The 25,497-nt window shown below is 39.7% G+C and overlaps 1 protein-coding gene across 2 annotated transcripts; it reads right to left on the bottom strand.

Moving 5' to 3' along the window:
* Window positions 1-853: 853 nt before the first annotated feature.
* Window positions 854-23,039, bottom strand: LOC120784299 (carboxypeptidase Q-like). 2 transcript variants are annotated; one of them, XM_040117985.1, is made up of 11 exons: window positions 22,911-23,039; window positions 22,143-22,302; window positions 20,588-20,824; window positions 20,304-20,420; window positions 20,002-20,209; window positions 19,633-19,840; window positions 14,378-14,489; window positions 13,675-13,766; window positions 12,946-13,041; window positions 12,506-12,611; window positions 854-2,028 (listed from the first exon to the last, which is right to left on the bottom strand). In XM_040117985.1, the coding sequence occupies exons 2-11, from the start codon at window positions 22,300-22,302 to the stop codon at window positions 1,844-1,846; spliced, it is 1,521 nt and encodes a 506-aa protein (XP_039973919.1). In that variant the 5' UTR covers window positions 22,911-23,039; the 3' UTR covers window positions 854-1,843. The 2 variants fall into 2 exon arrangements, with proteins under 2 accessions (XP_039973919.1, XP_039973920.1); XM_040117986.1 differs by having other exon boundaries at window positions 855-2,028; window positions 20,588-20,803.
* Window positions 23,040-25,497: the final 2,458 nt, after the last annotated feature.

Raw genomic sequence — 25,497 nt, 5'->3', positions numbered from 1 at the left:
TACTTTTGAGAATATTTGTATTTACTGACCTGCGTAATGTCCTCGGGTCGTTTAAAACAACCAGGTTTCTTCAGACTGGATCCCAGTCTCAGTCACATATAGAGCTGAAATATTCATATAAAATATATTGTAGCCATCATGTACAAAACAAGGGTAACGTGACACAACTAATGCTATATTGCCAAGTTTGTACTGTGATCTTATGTTCTGAATAGATCTTTGAATTAAGACTATTTTCTTTCATTAAAAAAATGAACAAATCTTTCAAGACAAATAATTGAGGAAATGGAATTCAAGCGGAGCAGATGTTACACAGTGAACCATGCAGTATTTGGTCAACATTTTTGGCTGAGCACAGGTTTAACACTCAATTCACCCTTTATAGTTGATGGCTGCTTGGCTGCTGCTATAACATATTTAAAAAGGAGATGAGTTCATCTGTATGATTACAAATGAACTCATCTGTATGATTACAGATGAGTTCATCTGTAATCATACAAAAAGGTGTATACTGTAAACCAAAATGCTGCACAAAACACAGAAGCAGAGTTAAATATCATTTCAAATGTAATTTCAAAAAGGCTTATCTGTCAGACGTTGTCTCTAATGTTAATGTGTGCATTTAGTTTTCTTTGTGTATGACACAGTGTGTGTGGTTTTTCACTGATATAACTGTCTGTGCATGAATCATTGTCAGCATGAGAAAGAGCTCCCCAGACATTTACTAAAAGATACACAGCTTTGTTTCAGCACAAACGCACACGTACACACACACGCACACATCTGTGATTTCAAAATGGCTTTATTTGCACTGGCTACCTGACTAACCCTGACCTCACCGTTTTGGGTGAGGTCAGGGTTAGTACAGGGTTAGTCAGTAAGACCAAAGGGAGAACTGACTTATCAGTTCTTGGGTAAAGAGATCGCAGCTGTGTGTGTTTGTTAAATCCTCTGCATTGGTCTGCGTGGCACCCACAAAATGAGGAATTCTCTTTAGTTCCTCTCCTCCACTGCATGATCTCTCATCATTTTTTGCACTCTAATAATTTCTTCACCCATCATGACTCTTGCTTTTCCATTCCTCTTTCCTCCACCTCCTTTTATGGAAACAAACACTCAGTGTTGTATATGTCTTCTACTCTCTTAAGTCACAGAAACTACACGATCAGCAAAACTCAAAGCATTACAGCAGATAAAGGCAGATGGGAGTAAGTGCGTAACACGTTGATTCATGCTTTATTGATGATATCACAACAGCGCAATGATTTCTTCAAATTTCACTGAATATTACGTGAGAGTGACAGGAATTGTAGTATTTGTAATACTGACAAACAGTTAACTAAATATATAGTTTGTAAAGATGAGTTTTTTCCTTTAGATAATACTGGAAACTGACAGAAGCATTACAAATTTAGGCAGCTTCACAATTTCTCAAAACACTTTCTCAGTCATTTGCCTGTTATTCTTTGCTTTGCCTGACTTTGCCCATTATATTAAGGCACTAGGACAAACACATTACCTGAGAAAGTCCTTTATCTTACACACAGATTTCATTCTTTTGGTCTTCTTTTCTTCTTTTCCCCCTTATTTCTAAGCATAATGTGTTTTGCTGAAAATGACTTTGCTCACATTGATATTTGTTATTTTGCTCTTGGTTTTCAGTTAAAACCTTGCATGCCCTTTCTTTGGTCCTGTTCTGGACTGTAGCCTGCTTCAGATTCAAAATAATCATGACACGATTCTAGTCATTATCAATCATTTTTTTTAAAGTTGGATTTCACCATATGTTTTGGAATCAACCAGTGGTTCAGAGTGATCATCCTGTCTTCCTGTCAACTGAAGGCTAAGTATCCTGTGTGCTAACTGGATACCTAGGCAGCATGTCCGGCAGGTCCGCCACAAGATAGGCAACAACTGCCCACAACGCCGAGCAGCGGTTCATGTCGTCAGGGTTCTGAACAGTCATGGTATCACCCTCAGTGTGGTGGAACCAAAAGTATCGGGCGTCATCCACATGGAGGCTGGCACCTGGATGAGAGACAGAGAGAAAGATATTTAAAATACAAACTGTTACACTCCACGTTACATGCTGAAGAGTCAGTTGTTTACACAGTCTTGGACTCATCCTAGCATGTGAAAAATAACTAAAGCCACTAAACACTCAGAAACTGGTTGAGAGTAAAGGAAGAAAACCTGTTACTAGTCTTGGTTACGCTACAACAACTGTCACTTTTCATTGTGGTTCTATTTCAATCTGTTCATTAACTCGCTCTTCAGACTATCAGGCATGCTTTGTTTTGCTTTGCTTTGCTGATGTACTAAAAAAACCATCACTGTTTGAAAAACGAAGTGTTAGCTTTGGATTGTCAAACAAGTATAGTAGTAGAAATAGTAGCAGAGATACATTTATAGGAATGAATTTTCATGCATACATCTAAGACAATATGGACGAGAAGTCCTAAAAGTGCTACAGATGAAATCATAAGAGCTGACATGCCAACAGATCCCCCTCACTGACAACTGAGAAAACACCTGTTAATAAAGCCCATGTGATACAGTTGAAAGCACCGGGAAAATGTAGTTAGTGGACCTTGATTTATTGCAGTTTTGACCGAGATTTCTATTTTTACTGCCACTCTACCACTCCGCACTCCAGTCCAATAGATGGCGGTGAAGCAAAAAAGACTGGCAACTTATCCACAGACGACAGAAGAAGTTGAAGTTTGTTTGTTTTTTTTGGTTAACTATTCCTGTAGACTGAGCCAAAGTCAGCTATCAAATATGGGTCGCAGATGCGCCTATCCCGAGTGCAGAAGCACAGAGGGACTGCACTCTTTACCGTCCAACAGAGAGATGGCACACCGCTGGCTGCATGCTCTGGGGCGGCTCGACATACCCACCGCCTCTGTTTACGTGTGCAATCTCCACTTCACGCGCGAGTGCTTCTCCAACTATGCAGAGGTGGAGATGGGGTTCAAAAAGCAGCTTCTCCTCAATCCCGATGCCCTCCCTACCCCTGCAAGAGTGATGGCAAAGGTGAGTAGAGCTCCCAACACGGATCATGTAAGATAGGGACACGCGAGCGTATGACTGCACAATGTGCATGAACGTGCTCCGAGCCACTGTGACCTGGAGCTCCTTCCTTAGGAAGCAAAGGGAAAACCCAGTTGTTTGCTGCAAAACAGAAAACAAATATGTATATTTTAAGATTCCCTACATCCGAAGATTTGAAGGGGAAAAAGTGGTTAAACATTCCCATTACGACAAGCAGCCATTTATACATGTACCCAAACCACTTTGTGGCAGACTGTTTTAATAATGCGGGATAATTCAAAATGTAGCATCGGAACCCGTCAGTAAGACGGGAGGATGCTGTAAATATGGTGACCGAGGTGCTGTTTACACTGCTTAGCTTAACCTGTTAGCATCCCCCACTGGGCCAAAGTTTGTTTTGAGTAGACCCCGACCAGCAACAAACCAACACTGTGTGGCGAGACTGCAATTGAATTTTATCTCAAATGTGTGCTTGGGGAAGATAAATTAAACGTTTTGATCCTTACAATAAAAGCATCAATACCAGGCTAGCTAAGGAAAGTGAGATTTCCATGTCTTTATTGATTCTAAAGCAGATGTAGGTGCTATATAAATACTGAGAAAGTATCAAAATGCCCAATCTAAGAGAAATACAGGAGAAAGACGCACAGCCCGTACTCAGGAACTGTGCCTTGAGAAGAGCCCTCAGGACTTCCGTAAGGATGTGATGTCACAATTCTACAGTCACCGCCCTCAGCCATTAGGTGGACGAGGACCCGCCCCTACCTTGCCTGTGATTGGCTCCGACGCTGGCATTTTCTCCTAACTCCGACCATCTCACCACTCCTGATGCCCAAACCTAACCTACCAAGCCAATCAGAGGCATAATAGGCCGGATCTTCGCCCACCTCGCGTGGGAAAATAGCACGGGTCAACGTCCAATTTTTTTCGTTGTTGTTTTAACTTTATTAGCAACACAACATAGTATGCAGGCATTCCTGTCGCTGAGATAACAAGCTACCAGCAGAAAAATGTCGAGGAGACGCTGCACAATCGCCGGATGTCAGGAAGCCAATATATCATTGCACACTCTACCAAAGGATAGTAATATTAGAGAACGGTGGCTAAAGTTTATTTTTTCTGAAGTACCGGAGCATTTCAGTCCGAATTTGACCATCTGTTCGGCTCATTTCAGCAAAGACTGCTTCCTCAATCAGGCTCAATACAATGCAGGTTTCTCAAAGAGGCTAGTGATCAAAGATACTTCAGTCCCCACATTGCTGGGCCCAACTCCAAATCCGCAACCCGTAAGTAAAATAGTAATATATTTTATATTTCAATAAGGAGGTAGCATAATTGGAAGTTTCCCCCCGCCATTTGCATTAATTGGTAAGTTTTACCAAGCTACAATAGGCTGCTTATCTTTTTTCTTCTTCTTTGGTCTGGCAGACTTGACGCAGATATGGCCTATTGCTGCCCCCCTCAGTCTGGACAGCACCATTGGTACAAATCTATATACGCCGGTACAAACTAGTGGTATTCTACAGTAGGCTACTAAAAAAGTAATAATTATTTAAAATAAACAAGAAAAACAGAGCAAAGAAAGGGGTTTTTGCTCACAACATAGTAAAAACATCTTTGCACAGTTTTTTTTTGTTTTTGTTTTGTTTAGCCTCATAATTGGTGCTTTAAATGATATTCGTTGTGACTTGTTTCTGTTCCCTTTGTTGCTGTTAAGGACACTGGTGGCAGCGTTGGTCGCATTTTGCCTGCTATAAGACACGTAGCCTCCCAGACTGACCCCCCAGAGAAAAGATCAGTCGGCACACAGCTATCCATGAAAACTCTGCAAAATCACATTCGAAGTACAGGTTTGTGGTCCTACAAATCATCGTGAAATTTAATTGTTTTTGCTTTAACTTAGCTGAACAGTAAGTGTGCTCATTCATATTGCTGCTGTCAATACAACTGACAAAATTACTGATTCCTTTGTCTGTGCATTGAAGCTACCCAGGCAAGAGTGCCCAGCAAAGACTGTGGTGTTTGCACCCTCACCTTTCCCCTGGACAGTCCCATATTGTTCCTACAACCAACAATAGTAAAGAGACCATCAAAGAGACCTCGACTCAGCCTTACAGACGAGGAGGAAGGCCTTTCCGAATGCAGCTAGCCTATGGGGGTTCATGAACAAGAGGACTCATCATGATTCTTAAGGACTAACTGTCGTGACTTAGTAGTGCTGCTTTTTTTCTTTTTATTTCAGTTTTCTTGAAAATCTCTCCATGGACAGGAGAAAAATAGACAGGTGGAGAAAAAAACAGTGACAGATTAGTGAATGGAACAATTAAGAACACTGATACTCTGTCCCACTGGACCGGATACCTGCCTATGTTTTCAGAAAGGGCTTTCATAATGGTTTCCTTTTACTCCGTCTGATACATGCTGCAGTACACATGTCTTATTATTCCTGAATCACCAGAATGGAGAAAATATGCAAAAAAAACAAAACAAAAAACAACTGCATTCAAAACCTCCTTGAGCATGGCACCAAACCCTCAGCTGCTCCATTGAAACTGTTTAATATTAGAAGACTCTAATTGAGTGTCTTCTCTGTTCACTGTTTTTGTGGTCTGCCTGGCTGAAGGACCAAATGTTTTTTTTTTTTATTTGCAGTTCCTCGTTCTACAAGTTATACTACAATCTCTCTTTGAGTACAATGCGATTTCACCTCTACTAAAACCAGACGGAGTTGGAGAAGATGTTTGGACCATTTAATGTCTACCAAAACCACACGGATGGAAACAGACATTATAAATATTTCAATGGAGGCAAACTGCTATGGCTTGGTATAGTTTTTCACTATTGCTGCTAAACAAGGAATAGTAATTTAAAATCAACTGGTGGAACAGGTGAAAACACCATTGAAGTCTTTAATATTTGACACAAAGGGACCTTTAGGTTGATAACAATACTGGTTGGTAGATATACTGTACAGACAGTGAAGGAAATATGTTGACCATTAGGATCAGTTTCAGCTCTACAAGTGTCTCTTCTAAGGCATCAAGTTGGTTCATTCAGAAATGATAACTAAAAGTGAAAAGAAATTTCCACACAGATGTTAACGTATCTTTTGTGTGAAACTGCAGGTGCTGTGCCAGAATGTTGACTATAGAGCAGACCTGCATGAGAACTGTAATTACAGTGCCGACTGGTAAAGTGTCAGCAGCCTTTGTAAGGCTGGATCCTGTTTCATGGATTTCATTATTCAAATAGCTACGTACACAGGGGGTTTTCTTTGTCTTTTTTATAGGAAACATATAACAACACATGCAGGTTCAGTAGATGTGTTGTAATAAAGCAAAGTTGCATTACGTTAGACTGATTTTGTCTGGTTATTTCCACTTTATTTAGTCATTATTTTTTAGTGTCATAGACCTACAGTATATTGTGTACCCAAGGTCCAAGTTGGGAATATACTTTTAAGTAGAGTAATTCACTTTATTTATAATCGATTAAAATCTTAGAACGCCCATCCATTTTCTAAACATCTCACAGTTCCAAGACGGATTCCTAAGTAATACAGTCAATGCAATCACAGACATACCAGTTCCACTAACTAGTTTAAGACTCAAATAAAAGGTCATATGCAAAAAGTGTGGCTGGCAAGAATACTGGGATGATAATGAAACAGGAAGGTGTCTGTAAAAAATATAAAAGTATGTTGTTATTGGAATGATAAGGGTCCGGAACTGGGAGGAAGACTCCATCATTAACCGTTTGAGACAAGGGCATACAGGATTCAACAAATCACTTTATGGAACAAGTAACACTCACTAGGAGTACGTACACTATAATGAGCCAAAATCAACTGAGGATGTGCTCAGATGCTAAAGGCATCACGTGAGGTACTAAAACCTAATACATACCAAAATCTTGGGAAGGCATAAAGTAAAATAGATTCATTTAATTAACTATTTTTAAAATAGTCAGGTTTAGCTCTTATGTCTTAAAATGTTACCGGACAAGCTTCCTGTTTCTTTAGAAAACTTACTATTGCCTGGTTAAGCTTCATCCAAACTGAGTTACACTAAGTATACGGCCAAAATCTCTGTTATCCTTATTGGGTCTACATAACATTTATCAATACTTTGTCTATTTTTGATTAAAATAACCTTAAACTGTCTCTTGAGTTTTTTAAACTAGACAACTTTACCATTCTCTTCAAAGTGTAGAGTTGTTCAGTCAAAGCCATTCCATCTGGATCAATCCAACTTATCAGAATCACTTATGTTTTGGAGGAGGTGGCATCATAAATGCACCATATTCAATGCTTTCACATAAACATTTATACAGTAAATAAGAAATATTAGTAATTAACATATTTGTCAATATGTCAAGTAAAAACAAAAATGGCTCCAAGAGGTCAATTCTAAGGGAACTCATAATTGGAAGAAGTAAATCGGAAAATATCCTGGCTGTTGTTTCATAAGTTTATTCCAAAATTTAAATAAAATCTATCCAGATAACTTCTGTTCTTTCTTCCAGATGCAACATAATTGGGGGTTTTTTCAGTTTTTAGAAAACAATGGAATTTTGTCTTCAATTTTCATGTTTTCAAAGCCACAACTGTTTCCACTTTATCCTTCAAGACTGGGAGGCAGAGCCTTCAACTATCAGGCTCTGCCTAATAACTGGAACCAGCTCTTGGTTTGGGTTTGGGAGGCGGACAACCTCTCTAGATTTAACATTTGGTTAAAAGTTTTCCTCTTTGATACAGGCTTGAGTTAGGGCTGGCTCAGGTGAGCCCTGAACAATCCCTTAGTTATGCTGCTATAGGCCGAGGCTGCTGGGGGAGTTCCCATGATGCACTGAGCCCTTCTTCTCTCTTCTTCTCTCTCTCTCTCTCTCCCCATGCATTTATATCACACTACTGTAGGCCATGAACTTTGTGTCTTCTCTCTCAAGTAGTTTATTTTTTTCCTCTCTGTCCTCTCTCTCCCTGTCCTCATTCTACAGTTATCTCTGACTCTGGAGAAGCAGGATCCAGATCTGCCACTACGCCTCAACACTCATCATCATTATTATTATTATTATCTTTGTTACTAATTGGTGCTGCTTAATTGCTGCTTTATTATTAACACTATTACATCTATAAGTATAACTATTATTATTATCATTATAACAACCAGTTTGAAAGTGCTTGAATACAACAGTGTATATATAGCAGTTCCTGGTCTCTTCTTTCCTCTCAACCTAAGCTGTTGAGGCAGACGCCCACCTTCCCTGAGTCCAGTTCTGTCAGAGGTTTCTTACTGTTAAAAGGGGGTTTATCCTCTCCACTGTTGCCAAATGCTTGCTCATGGTTAGAACTGTTAGGTTCCTCTCTATAATATTGTAATGTCTTGACCTTACTCTATAGAATGCCTTGAGATAATATATGTTATGATTTGGCGCTATATATAAATAAAATTGAACTGAATTGAAGATATCTAATACTATGACAATGGGAGTAACACGTCGCTAGAATACTTCATTCTGAAATTTCTTAATTTACTGGGAGAGAATCTATTTACACACACAATTTTTTTTGGTTCCTTAATCTTCTTTCCCCCTTTTTTAATTGAGTTTAAGGCGTATCCTAATTATCTAGCTCTTACAGACAATAACAAAATCAATGATCCTAAAACTTTATAAAAAAAAAATACAATATATTTGAGGGAGAAGTACAAATTATTAACATGTATATATTTTAATGTTATGTTACATACAGATGTTATCAGCACTCTTGTACTTAATGTTTTTAATTAAAAAAAATAAAAAATAAAAAGTGTCCTTCAACATCCGAGAAACCAATCCGTAGTGAGTGACGTGCCAGTCTCCGGTCAGCGTCATTTTCAGTCGTCACTGAAGCTGGTAGCGGTTGCTAAGGGGAGCGGCTAAAACAAACGCGTGTTATGCCGGTTGTGGTTCCGCACACTCTCGCCAGACCTATCCCCACAGCGCTGTGTCAGCACCGGAGAATGGTCTGGCTCTACCCAGGAGCATTCTGCTTTTGGGGGGGGGCGCTCTGGCTTGTATCCCTTTCTTTAAACCAACCATCAATTGTCTCGGGCACCGCTAAGCCCAGGATGCAGTGATGGTGCCCATGCAAAATTGAGGGGGGGGGTCGCTATCATTAAAATGGATGACTCCCTTCAAAACAAAACGCCATCAAAACAGTAAAAGACGTATGTCAGACTGTGTGACTTTTGCTGACAAAAACCCCCCAAACAAACATAGATTGATAATCCGTGCCCTATAGGTGAAGCCTGCCTATACTTTAGTTTCGGAGGAGCACACACGCTGGACTCATTAAAACCACAGACGATGTGCTAGCTGTGTGCGGTCCTCGCAGAAATGTATCGAACCGATATCACAGAAGCCCGAGTGAAGTAAAACGTATCGGTCCGTTGGTCAAGGCGATGTCACTGGAGCATGCCGCGGCCAGAGTAAAACGATGCGGCAGAACAACCCCGACTGGCGATGGCCGTGGCAGAAAACGGATCAGCGTCGGGTATCAGAGTCCTGCGAGACGGAATCTAGGCTTTTTCCGAGGTGCGTGTCACAAGCTGTCTTGGTCCTGCAGCTTGAGTAAAATCCGGTTCGATGCGAGATGAGCTTTTCGAGGTTTGCACTAAAGTTTGCTGGTTGTTGTTTCCTCGCGAAGGCAAGTTTATACCTGCACACGATGCGGTAAGGTGCAGCCGCGCACCAGACGCCCTAGCCAGATGTGCACCCCCCCATCCAGTGGTGTTAATGTAACTACACGTCGCAGCGACGCAGACCGCAACAACTGTGATTGGTCTGCTTGGTCAAGCACAGAAAATTCACCTTCCTATGTTTTGATAATGGTTCACCTTGGATCTACAGACACTGCGCGATCCCACGCTGAAGCCTTTATTCCCACGGTCTGCATGCGGTTAGAAACCTGCTCACTGTGAACCCCGAAGAAAAACTGTTACACCAGCGGTTCCGAAATGTGGGGATCACTTGTGGAAGAGACCGAGGGGGCATTCTTTCAGGATTTGTGTCAAGTGTTACTGAAAGCTAATCGGAGGGAAAAGAGGCTCTGAGAATTAAAAAAAAACAAAAAAAAACGGCGAGTGTAAAGACGGACATCAGAAACGGAAACTATGATACCACACCGACATACAACCGAGGTAAAGTTGGCACCTGTGGTAAAACGGTTAAACACAGTCTAAGGTTATAACAGCAACAGTGGCACCTATAACCAGAACATTTACTTCACACCATGTACTTGAGTACAATTTAGAGGTACTTATTCTTCACTGGAGTTTTCCATTTTAAGCTACTTTATACTTCTACTCCACTACATTCATTAAGATTTTACATTAAGAAAAAAACATAAAATCAGCTTATTACTTTCAAAGCAGTGACTCATTACAAAAAGCCAGTGTGCAGTTGGAGTCCCTTGACATGTTTCAGATGTCTATGAGAGATTATTTTCCCCTCCAAAACTCTACGATGGTTTCATTTAAATGACTGTCCAAGCCCCGGAGAGGCAATACTCTCCAGTATTTCACAAAAAAAGCAAAAGATAGAGAAAAGCACCCCCCCCCACCCCTTGCTTCTTTCCTCTCCCATGAATCAACTCACAACCCCACGGATTCATCTTGTGACCCCTTGAAGAGGCCCGAACCCTAGGTTGGGAACCAATGGACTAAACAAGCTAACTGTATATAAAGCAGTTAAAACTGACTCCACCCCAAGCTGCTGCAACAGTAAAAATGCTGGTTACAAATAGATGCCTCACTATTAATCTAATAATGTCAAATATAATTATTTATCTTTTGTTCATTTTACTCATAATACTTATGTACTTTCAGTTAAGTAGAATTTTGAATGCAGGACTTTTACTTGCTATGGAGTATTGTTACATTGTTATATTGGTGCATTCACTTTAAAACTTTGTGATAGCTATAAGAATAGGTACAATAACTATTTAAATCACTAATAGTTAAACAACTTTTCTGTCTTTTTACCATCTTTCATATTGTTTAAAGAAGAGATTGCATCACTGTACTGATTCTTTTGAGTAATAAAATAAAGGTTTTGAATAAGAGAATTTCTACTAAATCAATAATGAAAACAGAGACTCATTTTGTTACATGTTGGTAGATGTTATGAAATTGTCCCACATACAATCTCGAACCTGGTTGGCCACACTCTGGTTCCTACATCTACCATCTTTGTGTCTGGCTGAGATATTCCTCACGAATCACACTATCAGACTACCACTCTTGTAACAAAGCAAATTGGAAACATATGTTGATGTTCAGCAGCTAAGGGTGCATCCCCAATCCTAAATCTGGCGACTACAGCCTTGTGCTGTGTTTTATCTCTTGATTTGTTTGAAATTATATTTGTGCTAATGGAGGCATTAAGTTTTGCTGTTTCCTGCATTTAGGGAAGCAAGGGCAAAACAAATGTCTCAAATTTTCCATGTTTTTGATCCTGCAGAGAGATCAGTCAGCACACAGCAGAATAACTTTAGAGTTACAGGTTCGTAGTCATACATATCATGCAGTCGTGTATGAAATTAGCTGTAATGTTTTCACTTATTTTAATAGGAATATTTTGTTACTGTTCATTTTATTTAAATAATATTTTTGTGCTCATCCATACTGTGAAATAACGGTCAGCACTGACAGAATTACTGATTCCTTTGTCTGTGCATTGAAGCTACCCAGGCAAGAGTGCCCAGCAGAGACTGTGGTGTTTGCACCCTCCCCTTTCCCCTGGACAGTCCCATATTGTTCCTACAACCAACAATAGCAAAGAGACAATTAAAGAGACCTTGGCTCAGCCTTACAGACAAGGAGAAAGGCCCTTCAGAATGCAGCTTGTCTACTGTGGTTCATGAACCAGAGGATTCAACATAACCTGTCACTATTTTGACAGTAAAACTTCGGTTGTCCTTTTTTTCCCTTTTCAGAGAACTTGTCATGGAGAGGCGTTGGTTAAATTAAGAATTGCTGAAAACTTGATCTATTACGGTATAAACAGCACCATTTTATTGAGTCTATGCTGTTATTTCTATTTTATTCTTTATAATGGTTTTGTGTGTTTATAGGCCTACTGTACATCATGTACCCATCATTCTCTGTGCATTTTGTCACATCAAGTCAGCAGTCTGGCTTTAAGATTCTACTTCTACTGCATCATACTATACTATACTATGTTCATAGTTCATCAGTAAGGAAGATATTTTTTGCATGCAGCACCTTCACAAGAAAAGAGAGCTCATGAAAACCAGACCCACAGAAATTATTAAGAGTTATTTCCTATTTCTCTTTTTTGAGTATATGGTTGTCATGTAAAATTATACAAAGTTGTTGAAAATATAGATTTTTACTATGCTCTATTATCCTGAGCACGTGTTGCTAGTTGCAGACGGACAGATTCAACTGACCTGGTACTTTTGCCTTCATCCACAGTCCTATGTCTTCCCCTTCTGCGTCCTCCTCCAGTTTGTTCGTATTGAGGGGAGCCAACTTTTTGACAACTTCTTCCATCACCTGTTGATAAAGAGCAGCAAAGTGCTTCTTAGCTCATCACACTGTCTGTTATACACCAGAATTTTTAAAACTTCAAGTTCAACAATATTTAAAATATTGTAATTCTAAGAGGCATTACCTGATTCTTGCATAAAATTGCTATTGTTATTCAGATGCAGGACTATAGTTGATGCTAATGTGAAGTAAGGAGTTGAAAAAAAATGAAAAAAAGCCCATTCACTGGACTGGGCACTAATTCATGCCACCTTGTATAATCTGTGCTCTGCAGAATTCAGACGTTTAAGCCTGTGTAACTACTAATAATTGTGCGACAGTGTTGTGTTTTCAATCCCACCTTTCGTGCTTCGTTGTTGCCATTAAACTGCAGAGCAACCGGTTCGAACGTCCCCGTGTCAGACTCCATGACGAGGTCAAAGTTGGACAGGTTCACCTGGGTGGGGAGAGGAAGTAGAGGACAGGCAGAAGAAGTGAGCGGCCAAGACAGCATGGAAACATAAAAAACAACCCAAGGTGTGTTTGAGTAATTAAAAACAATACAAACTTCAGTCAATGGAAATAGTGAGCCACTGAATCGTCGTCATATGGGGCTTCATGAGGTACATTTTAAGCACAGCTACTCTCAAACCAGGACATACACACTCAACCAACTGCTCAGAGTTTCTGGTACAGCTGCCTTACCTGATTAGACATCAAGTCTAAGAACTGGACAGGCCCATGGGGAGTTACACTACATTGGAAAAAAGGTACAAAAAAATTCAGTAACTCTGTACCTCTGTTTTTTAAGAGTGCAGTTTATTACGGGTCAAGGCCTGGTAGGCAGCCAAATCTCTAAAGAAGGAAACTCTGTAAGACTGTAGATTTCTGTTCAGATCCTTTGCACAGAGAAAAACCTGGTAGGTAGCCAAGGCCTCTCCAGTCGCTGGAGTATACTTCTACACTCCACCAGTCTATACTTTCACAATGTGATGCAACCCTTCTTGCCTCTTACTAGCAGGAACAATATTTGCTTAACTGCTGTAACAGTTTGTTTCCTATTAAGTACTGGAGTAAAATTAGACAGTACCTTATGTAGATCATAGTACTGCTGTGCTCCAACTCCACCCTGCTCTTCACCCGTCCACAGCACTGTTCGCATTGTTCTCCTTGGACGCAAACCTAGAAACAGATGAGTAGACAAATGAACACACAGCGATGCAGATTAAATATATAGAGAAAACGGGAGATAGAAGCTCCAGTTATTACTATTGAAGTTATTTTCTTTAAAACCTGTAATACACACTAAACTTTACTGTATTCCGGACCATAAAACTTTTCATCACTGGACTTTGTACTCTTGGTTGGACGAACCTGTTCCATTATGGGCTTATTCAGTTAGAGTCTTTTCCTAATTATGTGTGTTCTTGTTCCTCTACAAACTGTTGGAGGAAACTACCGTGTATGGTCTCCCTTGTTCATGGAGCTTTACAGTATTTTGCTTGTATACATTGTTGTACCATCTGTTACAGTTGTACTTTTTTGGCCTTGGTCACTCGTTTATAAAGAACACTATTGATCTCATTGGGACACACTGGTTACATACATAAATAATAAAGTAAATAATTTACTTGACTTTGTTTATTAGCTTGTGTAAGCCTGCTGCTGTCTGTATACTGTTTTGCATTACTACAGTCTGTACATGTTTCCTTCTGTCGAAGGACTTCTGTACGTTGTCATGTTCTGTATATATGTGTTTGTTTATACGATATTTCTGTCTCTGCAGTAATTACCCAGGTCCTTGATGAGTGACAGGGCCTCCCATGAAATTATGGCTCCACCTCCATCATCCATAGCACCCTGGCCCACATCCCAACTGTCCAAATGACCACTAAGTAAGACGACCTAGCAGATTGGATAAAAGAGATATAAACATAGAAAGCAGAGATTGACAGAGTACAGTGTGACACATTTTGCAAGTGTGTATCCATGGCAACTTGACCATTTGTCTGATCTGACTCAAACAAGTACCAGAGAATTGTAATAGACAACGCCATCCAATCCATATCCTCTCAGCATTTTATTATTAAGCACACGCAAAAACATAACACAAATGTTGACACGACATGCCTCAAATTTGACTCAGTTGTTATAATAAAAAATGCTTTTGATCAGCAAGGACAGACAAACAGAATCATAAAAACAGGAGACAAAGACAAAAACCCCACAGTTCAGAGTGATATCCCCATTTCCAGGAATTTTACTGGGTCAGATTCCCATCAGTGGGATGCTCCTGACCTGACAGGTTACAGAACATTTTTCTGACAAGATAAACCCCCGTCCGGACAATGATCCAGAGGACATCCTTTCCATTAAAATGAAAGCATTTCCCCAACCATAAAAAAGACATAAAGGTCTATTTTTAATAAAAGAAAGCTGTTCAAAACATTTTTTTTGCTTAGAGCTGTAGGTGCCACCATTTTAATTAAAAGGATTTCAGTATTATTAACATTTGTGTAAATGTGCAGGTCACACACCTAAATGCTTTTTGCATTAGGTAAGAATACATCAGCTGGGAATACAAGACATACCTAGGCATTTATTACAGAAACACAAACGCACACAGACATGCTTCTGTGGACAAAATCCATGAATCACTGGATTTGTTTTGCAATACCAGAAGCGTCTACTTCTAAATGGAACATGTACATTTTCCATGCAAGGGTTTATCCTAGGTTATGGCAGGCATCACAATTTTAAAGCGCAATCTTTGAGTTTGGAATTTGCTCAAAAACATGCTGATCTTGCAATAACTCAGGCCACCAGCAGTGTTGAAATATCAAGAGATTCACTGATTCATTTATTTAAACCCAGAGTGGGTTATTTTTCTGTTGTATTGTTATTCTTACAGTGATTAACCCCAAAAAGATCCATCTATTCCCGTCGACTTTATATTAATACACCTTGTCCCTCTTACTATTGAGGTTTACAGTTAACGAACTAGTATCGCTATCAGTCTGTATATAGCTGTTTTGGACAATGTGCCAGCAGTGAAGACAGGTAAACACAATGTAGTTCAACATAACTTAAATTATGAGAGACCAACTATGTACAAAAAAGTGGTTTTAGATGGGGTTCAGTGTAGGTGGGAATAACAAAAACATTCTTTCCAATAAATACAGACAAGCATTTATAGTCAGTGCTGATCACAATCATTGTCTAGAAAAATGAATTGTGTTTTAGGCACAATCTTAAACAGAAGGCCTACACATCATGATATTTTAGATTTGAAAAGTTGAAATTTTAATTGAAAAAAAGGATGGGAAATGTAGGAGTTGAGTGGGTGGAAAAAATCCTAGCAACTCATCACTCTTAGATGACTGTGTAAGGTCCTGAAAGGCTAAACTGTGGAAATGACTCACTAAACCTCAAATGAACATCCTTCTAAGCAAACACATACACACACGCACACGCGCACACACACACACACACACACACACACACACACACACACACACACAAACACATCAGAACCACATTTTCTGGTACTGTTATCCAGAACGCAAGCCACGGAGCCAGAAATGATGTCAACCATGCCATGTGTTTCATTTCCCTTTTCTATAATGAGGGACCAAGCGTTGGTTCCCAGATCAGAATAGTAACAACTTACATCAGCGATGTTCCTCTAATCCAAGTCTCCTGACTGATTTTTCAGTTATTTCCATTTTTTTCTCTACAAAATAAACCATCGAGACTACAGTTTTAAAGAAGTTCACTTGGATTACACACAATGGGAGCCACTGAAATAAAGTGACGCAATGGCATTATTGCAATACTAAGCAGACCTAGTTTCTGCTCTCTGTTACCAGTCAAAGTCAGGAATCTTGTGTTTGCCCATCTTGGACTATAATTTTATGGCATGATGTTCTGAAATTGTTGAATCAGCAGGCCTCCAGAGGCTGTGAGGGAGTAAAGGCTTACACACATACATTTCATACTCACACTCCTCGAAAATTCCCAGTGCAAACACCATCTAACTTCATCTTCCAAAAATAACGTACAGCAATCTCTGTCCAAAATGCAATATCCACACTTCCTAAATTACAAAATAAAACACCCAGGCTCCCACCAAACTCGACCTACACATCAGGAACACCTGTACACCTGCTTATTCATAGAATTATCCAATCAGCCAATCATGGGGCAGCAGTGCATAAAATCCTTCAGATACAGGTCAGGAGCTTCAGTTTATGTTCAAATCAAACATCAGAATGGGGAAAAATTTGATTTCAGTTACTTTGACTGTGGCATGATTGTTGGTGCCAGACAGGCTGGTTTGAGTGTATCTGAAACTACTGATCTCCTGGGATTTTCACAAGCGACAGTCTCTAGAGTTTACTCAGAATGATGTGAATAACAAAAAACATCCGATAAGTGACAGTTCTGCAGACGGAAATGCCTTGTTGATGAGAGAGGTCAGAGGAGAATTGCCAGGCTATTTGGAGCTGACAGAAATGCTACGGTAACTCAGATAATCCCTCTTCATGACTGTGGTGAGCAGAAAAGCATCTCAGGAAGCACAACACGTTGAACCTTGAGGCCAATGAACTACAACAACAGACCGCGCCGGGTTCCACTCCTGCCAGCCAAGAACAGAAATCTGAGGCTGCAGGGGGCACAGGGTCACCAAAACTGGACAGTTGAAGACTGGATAAAGGTAGCCTGGTCTGATGAATCTGGATTCCTGCTGAGGCACGCAGATGGTAGGGTCAGGGTTTGCTGCCAACAGCATGAATCCATGTACCCAACCTGCCTTGTGTCAACAGTCCAGGCTGGTGGAGTAATGGTGTGGGGAATGTCTTCTTGGCAAACTCTGGGCCCCTTATTATCTATCAATCATTGTTTGAATGCCACAGTCTGAGTATTATTGATTTATGGCCACAGTTTACCATCTTCTAATTACTACTTCCAGCATGATAATGCACCTTTGTCACAAAGCTAAAATCATCTCAAACTGCTGTCACGAACATGAGAATGAGTTCAGGTACTTCAGTGGCCTCCCCAGTCACCCAGAACGAATACAACAGAAAACCTTTGGGCTCTGGTAGAACGGGAGATTGGCCACATGAATTTGCAGCCGACACATTTGCAGACATGATGTGATGCAGTCATTTCAGCATGAATCAGAATCCCGAAAGGATTGTTTCCAAAATCTTCTGGAATCCATTCCACGAAATGGGGCTGTTTTGGGAACAAAAGGAGGCTCTACCCACTATTAGCATGGTGTTTCCTAATAAAGTGCTCAGTGAGTGTACACACTGTACACACCATGATTCACCGATCACACTGTTGAATTTTCACACAGGCTTTACGTGTGATTCATAGAAATGGAAAATGTTAATTCAGTTGGGCTCAAGTCTAAACCAGAAGCTTCTTCCCCATTTTCCTACATTGTGCTGCAGTTCTGTTTCACAGAGGTTTTATCAGTCAGCTTTACAAATCAGCGCAATTAAACTTACATACCCTGCTCAGTTATTTAGGACATGCTGGTTCAACCCCACTGGAACAGTCCCTGTGAATGGGAAATGCTGATTCTGCTTCTCATCCACTTTTATTCAGACAGACCTGACAGCTTTGAGCAGACAAGACGAGAGCTCTGGACAGTTTCTTCCAAGGACTCTAACTTAAATCTGCCCCTCTAGTCCTACTGGTGTAACCACAGCTTTCTAACCCCATTGAGCAACATATGCCTTTGTGCTGAGAATTCCACTTGTAGTATCCAGGACCCTCTGGACTGTTTTCTCAACCCTGTCCAGTCAGTGACATAACCAATAGTGTGATGTTTTTAAGGGCTTTCATAGTGTCTCTCCCACAAACAGAGTGAAGCTGCATACTTTAGTGCAGCAGCCCCTTCTCCATTGATCAGGTTCTACCTGCTAGACATGTCTGGGTCCTTACCCACATACGCGTAAAGGAGCTGTGTGTGACAATGTGTGACACTTCACTGCATAACTACAAGCTGGGTCAGATAATGTGTTTTCTCTCTGCAGTGATAGTCTTCTGACTTAGAGTAGGGCATATTTTGCCATCTTATTCTATGACCGAGGAGTCTGCCAGTGAAAAAAATGGTAACTATAATTTGCACATAGTCTGTCTGTCTATGTGTGTTCTCCCTGTGATATACTTTACAAAGCCTGAAAATAAAAATAAAAATATACTAAGAATGATTGTAGTTTGCTGTACTTGTACTACTGGAAAAAAAAAAAACATCAAAATGTAGATTCAAATCATTATTCTTTTTGTTTACATCACCATGTGCTCACACATGACAACTCTGTTCATACCATTAAAAGGATGGGTTAATTTCAGCAGGCCTATAATTTTAGTTGAGCTGTTTTTGTCTGGCTAGTAGAGAAAAAAAATGGAGTGATCTAGTAAAAACACAGTAATGTCAGCTTTGTCACTTACATAAATCATTTCATATGGTCAGAGTTTAGGGAATAATCAATGTAGGAACATTTCATGGGAATGAAAATAATTCAAAACATTAAAAATGCAATCAACAGGTGAATAGTTTGTTTATACAATGTTGTGTTTCCATAGAAACCCATTTTGTACTGAATGACTGGCAGTGACATTTCTCAGTAATTCCAGCTGAGCCAAGCTTCAGCCCTTCACTGGAAAGATTAGATCAAAAACAAACACGGGCAAAATAAAGGCAGGCTGAATATCTGTGGGAATATCAGCGGTCAGCGAAAAGAGGTTACAATATTCATTCTTCTTCCCACCCATCCAAGGAAAAGACAGAGAGAAAAATGAATTAAGAGAAAGATAAGAACAGTCAGTGATAATCTTTCTTCCAAAAATGTAATTCTAACAAGACATCTGTTTCCAACACAGTTTCCTTAGAAGGCCCACTCAACAGATTTAGTCCAACAGTAAAGGACTGGAAAAGAGAGACTGTTGCATGATGATAAACTGAGATGCACAAGTCAGAGATATACAAGTCAACCAGGCAGGTATATGTGCGTGGGAGAGTGAACGTTACCTGCTCAGGGTGCTCCTTGCCTTTTATCTCAGCCACTATGTTGAAAGAGTCAGCATCCGGCAGAGTCTTGGCTCCCATTGTGAGTCTAACCACGATCTTCTGCCCCCTCTGCGCCATACGCCACATCAGCTCAGCATCCTCCACAGTGATACAGGCTGTAGGGATGCGCTTCACTCCATGCTGGTATTCCTGCCAACCTGTGTGGGGACTACAGAGGAAAAGACAAAGACATAGAGAAATATTGTTGTTGACTAAATCCTTACTATTTGACAGAAAAGATGGGGGATGGAGTACCAGTCTCATAGGCAATTAACAGTACTTAAATGTACCTTTCACAATTATTTCTTATAGATTGATAGATAGGTAGACCTGTTAATAGACAATGGAGTGATAGATCGAATGAGTGTGGCCACGGCTCCAACTTTAGCTGCCTCAGAGGCGCCACAAGAACGGTAAGCCACTGTCTCCCCGTAGCTGACAAATGGCTGGTTAAAGACCACAATCTTGTCAACAGCCTCACTGGCTCTTTGCTTCAGTTCCTCAAAAGACCGAACCACCAACACTTCTGCCTCGATACCTCCAGAGATAACAGGAGACAGTGAGGAGTAAAAAAGGAAGATGGATGGCAGATGACAGGCATTAACTTGACTTTATACGGTAATGGTCTCTACCTTCAGGCGGAGTTCCTACACTGCTACCCAGTCCCAGTATAGCCAGACTTTTGACCCTGGGCACAATCATTTCTGCACTCTCCTTCCCTCTCACCCAGTGTGGGACTTTGACAGGCTCTGGAGAAGGAATCGAGGGGACACAAAATCAAAACTTACTACTTACATTCAGCAGAGGACAAGAACCTGCTTTTGGAGCTTCTTTAATATGAGCAAATTGAAACGTGTCTTCACTGCAGACTTCTAATGACGTGCATCCAGCGAGACAGATAACAAGGCATTCTCACCCAGATGGACATCCAACCCATCCTGTGTCATAGCATTGTACATGTATTCGATAGCCATCTCTAGGTTGTGCGAGCCACTGATACGGTTCCCTATAGTGTCGGTGAAGTCGGCCAGCCGTCTGTAAGAGCGGTTCTGTGCAGCACCATGCACAGCCAGGTCAATGATCTTGTTTGCCACATCATCATTGTCTCCTACATCTGCTGCTATATCTGAAACTGAGTTTACACAGAAACACACTAAAGAAAGTCAGGTTTCATCCCCAAGTCTTTCTTGAGGAGAACTTTTCCAAAATCGTTTAAACCAAATATTCAAAAGGAGTGAATAGATTGTCTTTGGTCCAAGCAAACAGTCTAGAAAAACTCTATAGTCTTGTACAAATGCTTATACAAAGCATCATCGAAAAGCTAAAGTTGAATAAGTTAGGGAAGGAATATAAACATGATGCTTTACATAGTATAAGTCAGTGGTGGTTAGACTATGCAAACTGACCGAGTCCACATTCAAAATGATTCGAGATAAAAAGCTAGAATGGGAATATATTTTAGTGTATCTCAAAAGAGAGAAGCACAGTGTGTGAGAGCTGGGATGGAGTAATTTTAAATCCAGTATCCAGCATAATCTGTAATTTACAGGACAGGAATTTGGCCTGTATTTTTAACCACTTGATTTCTGCAGTGGTAGAAGAAGTATTCAGGTCTTTTACTGAAGTAAAAGTACTTATACCACAATGTGAAAATACTCTACTACAAGTAAAAGTCCTTCATTCAGAACCTTACGTAAGTATGTAAGTATTATCAGCAAAATGTACTGAAAGTATCAAAAGTAAAAGCAATCATGCAGAAAAATGGTCACTGTCAGTGTTTTACTATTATATATGTTTTTGGATGAATATTGCTGCAGCATTAATGTGTATGTTGCATTTTATTGATGTAGATGTTTAAGGTTAAGCTCATTTGAACTACTTCATATACTGTTGGGTAGTTTAATCTACAGTGATGCATCATATTCCATAAGATCAACATATGTTTGTAGCAACGCTGTCCTCTGAGAACCACATATCTCCGAAAAGTCAGCTTTTCATGAGCTCAGAAAAACAGCCCCGTTTTCGCTTCATGCCAATGGATTTTCCAGCTGATCCAAGAGCAGTTTTAACATGTTTATTTATCTTAAGTAGGAGCATTTTCTAAACCCATAAAGGAACACCTAATCCTTCTGTTCATCACAAACATTCAAAATCAACACATTTGATGATACATAGTTTTTGACTGGGCGGGAAGGGTATGAAAAATTTAAATCTGAAAAAGTGACTAGTAACTAGACCTGTTAGACAGATGTGGTGGAGTAAAGAGTACAATATTTGCCTCTGAGATGTAGTGGAGTATAAATTTGCATAAAATGGAAATACTTAAGTAAGGTAAAAGTACCTCAAATTTGTACTCCAGTACAGTACTTGATTAAATGTACTTAGTTACAATCCACCACTGGATTTCTCTGCCACTATATCACAGGCATGTACTGTTATCTAAATTTCTGATGGTAGGGAAGACCGAATACCTCCCCTTGCAGTATCATAGGATGCGAGGGAAAGGGATGCATCCACATCGCTTGAACTCATGGGCCGCGCAGAGTGAGGGTGGCAGTCATACGGAGATGACAGCATGGAGAGAAACATGAAGAGGGAGAGGAGGAAGGGTGGTTTCCCCTCAAAAGCCATCTGTGGACAGAGAAATATCAGCGTGATTGTAAAGAATCTCATGGAAGCTGGCCAAAAAAACCCCAGACAGGGAAATTCCCTGTAAATAGCAGCACATAATTGATCCCACATTGCTACAAATTCACATGGAAAAAAAAAAAAATGAATACAATAGTATCAATGACTCGACCACTTTTAATGGTAATCCTAACCTCTTTATAGCGTTGGGGCTATTCAACGAGATTTCAGTAATTCATCATGCTAAACAGGCGGCACAGATTTAATGCTGCGTAGCTAATCTAACAGAGGTTAGAAACTCCATCCAATTTGTTAAAGTAATACTAGTATCACCTCCATCCGACACTGGCTGGGGGAGGAAAGTAACGTTAGTTGTAAAGTAACGAAGTTACTTCTTTACTTTCAGTTACAGGACCTGACAATGATTAGCGGTTTTAAAGATGAGCCCGGCCTGCTATCAGTTCAAATACACCCCCGAAATGGTCGTATTGACAAAGACGAGTCCCCAGACTTACAGACTAACGTTACTGAGGACGGAGAGAAACGTTACCAAAAGTAACCATGGTCATAAACGTGATTAGAAAGCTCCGTAAAATAACACAAACACAAACCTTTCAGGCCACGAGTGTCTTTCTTTACGTTGGCCCTCGCAGACTTTGTATATCTGTAATCCAGTAACAGGCCAATGCTCCTGATTCCAGCGTTTTTAACGAAAGTAAACTTCCGGTCTGTCTGTTTACATAATAAAAGCGTCGTCTTTTATAATAAGAAAAAAACACTTTCCGCAGAAATAAATTAATATAAAAAATAAAAATAAGATGTGATAATTGCAAATGAATCTATTTTAAAAAATCAAAATGAAACTATAAATATTGCACCAGTAGCTGAACCATCCCCTGTTGTTTTTTGTCTGCTCCTTTTTTCTTTTTTTTTAATTTTGAGCAGCCATTTTTCTGTTTAAATGTCTAATAGCACATCTCTACGCTTTTCACCCCCCCCCCCGTCCTTGTCTACCACTAATCTTCTGCAGTCATTGGCATTGACTGTTAATGACCCACCCTGTGAGGAGGGTCAGATTCTTGTGTACTTAAAAGTTTTTAGTCTTGTTCTTCTTTTCCGTTTGTTATTTACACAATGGTAAAAGCCTCCGAGTCTCCTCTGTTTCTCACAGTTTCCTCTGCCATTTGTTTTTTCTACTATACATCATTGGGTTTTGGAAAACATCTGACCATTTGGCTCCGTTCACATGTTGCTGGCTTGCTTTAACAAAGTGGCTTGTCTTTCTTTTTTTTCTTTTTTTTTCTGGCACCTACATTTGTTAACGAATATTTCTTAAGGTTAGTAGAAATTTTTTTTCTCTGCTACTGTGCAAACCATCTACATCTGAGTGCTTTTACCTACAGCTGAGCTTTCAGTGTAGGGACATTTAACACAAAGTGTCTGAACCAATAGTTAATTAAAAACTGTGTCCAGTCAGAGCTTTCATCTGTTGACACCATGAATTTCTGTAGAATGATTAAAGGACTTGCATAAGAATCTGGCCTCTAATACAGTCTTTTTGTTTTGCCATTTTTCACACAGTGAACACACAACACCAACAACAAAACACAAGTTTAAAACACAGAGGTTCCAAAATTCTGTGCGGAAACATAAACTTATTGCTTGGGTGGCCAGATTTTGTGTATGTGTCAGCAAGGGATAGATACAGTAGAAAGGGGATATGAAAAGACAAAATGTCAATAAAAGGGACACATGCTGTTGAGTGAATACATCTGTCTTGTTGTGCCATGTGTGCACGAGAGCATAGAAGGAATGTATTATTCTTAAAGAAGAATGACAAACAGCCAGTTTCAGCATTGCATTAAAGCCACATCTTTTATTCAGTAGTGAACCTCATAAGATACACTTCAGCAACACGGTTCTCTGTAGGCTGCCTTTAGCTCATACGTCTTAAGTTTATTTTTGGTTGGTCTTCACCATTGTGTAGGTGACTATTTGTTAATTCAAGGCTTCAGTCAATTCATATTCAACTTTGATGAAAATTAAAATTAAAGCTGCAAAATATTTACAAGGGAACTTATTCTACTTTAATCATTTATCAAAGCGGTTCATATGAAAAAAGATAGATAACTGATAAACGTTGAAAATGAATTGAACCAAAGCTTCTCAAATACTCTAAAAACATAAATATAAAAAACAAAAAGAAAAAAGAAAAACTGAGCAGCAAGCACAAAGAGGCTTCGACCATTAGTATATACTGTACAATCCCAAATTATCACTGAATTATTTACCTGGACTATTGTCTTAGCAAGTATAAATTAATACATATAAACTATACTCATCAAAATACTGTATAAACTTCAAAGAAAGGTTATTGTGTGTCATCACCTGTTGAATTGCCAACAAGTCACGTGCTGACCTGTTGTCTTAACCCTGTATGGGAGTGGTCTATGTCGGACATTTCTGTTGTCAGTACCAACAGAAAAATGCCAGAGTTGTTTCGTAGACCACACTGGCAAAGTGCAGTTGAGCCCACAACTATTAATGATGTGGTTCTGTACAGATTGAAGGTCAAAGCGTGACACTAATACTGTAAATGAATGTAGACAATGACTTGCAAGGCACTGAGGATTCAAGTGCCCAACAATTATCATGTTATCAACGGTAAGTCACAGTGGGTTAGTGATCAGATCGTCCTGTTTATTCCAGCCACAGTGAATAGGTAGTTTGCATTCAGATAGTCTAGAATTGTTTTAAAAATATTAGAGTTATAGTCCCAATATGACCGAGGCAGTTATATCATGAAAACACTATAAGCAGCCTTGACTAAAGGACAAAAGATAAATGTAACATCACGAACGAAAGTAATCAAACTTTTGATAGACACTCAAACTGCTGCAACAGATAGGGGCAGTGACCTTTAACACAGGAAAATCTAACAATAGCCATTACAATCTTGTAAGGGAATACCTATACCAATTTAACATTTGTCATGCAAAATCAAACTCAAAGTCAACAAATTGCAGAGACACAGAAATAAACAATCTAAAATCAATGGAATTTCAATGAGAATGTGTAGATAAATGGCAGATCTACTCATAGTTTAACCACTTAACCCCACCTCTCTGTATGTATCAACCACTGATCTTAGTCACCTTAATAACCAAAGCTGGTCTGTAAAAAAAAAAAAAAAAAAAA

The sequence above is a fragment of the Xiphias gladius genome, chromosome 22 (genome assembly GCF_016859285.1).
Source record: "Xiphias gladius isolate SHS-SW01 ecotype Sanya breed wild chromosome 22, ASM1685928v1, whole genome shotgun sequence".
Lineage (NCBI taxonomy): Eukaryota > Metazoa > Chordata > Actinopteri > Istiophoriformes > Xiphiidae > Xiphias > Xiphias gladius.
The sequence above is the reverse complement of the archived record's forward strand: the minus strand, read 5'-3'. Positions and strand labels throughout refer to the sequence as shown.

What these genes read in the sequence shown, in the direction of transcription:
- LOC120784299 (XM_040117985.1), bottom strand. Translation starts at nt 22,302, where the DNA reads ATGGCTTTTGAGGGGAAACCACCCTTCCTCCTCTCCCTCTTCATGTTT. An exon ending in GCAAGGAGCACCCTGAGCAG is followed by an intron (nt 14,490 to 19,632) that starts GTAACGTTCACT and finishes CCAATCTGCTAG; the next exon opens with GTCGTCTTACTTAGTGGTCA. An exon ending in GCAACAACGAAGCACGAAAG is followed by an intron (nt 12,612 to 12,945) that starts GTGGGATTGAAA and finishes CTTTATCAACAG; the next exon opens with GTGATGGAAGAAGTTGTCAA.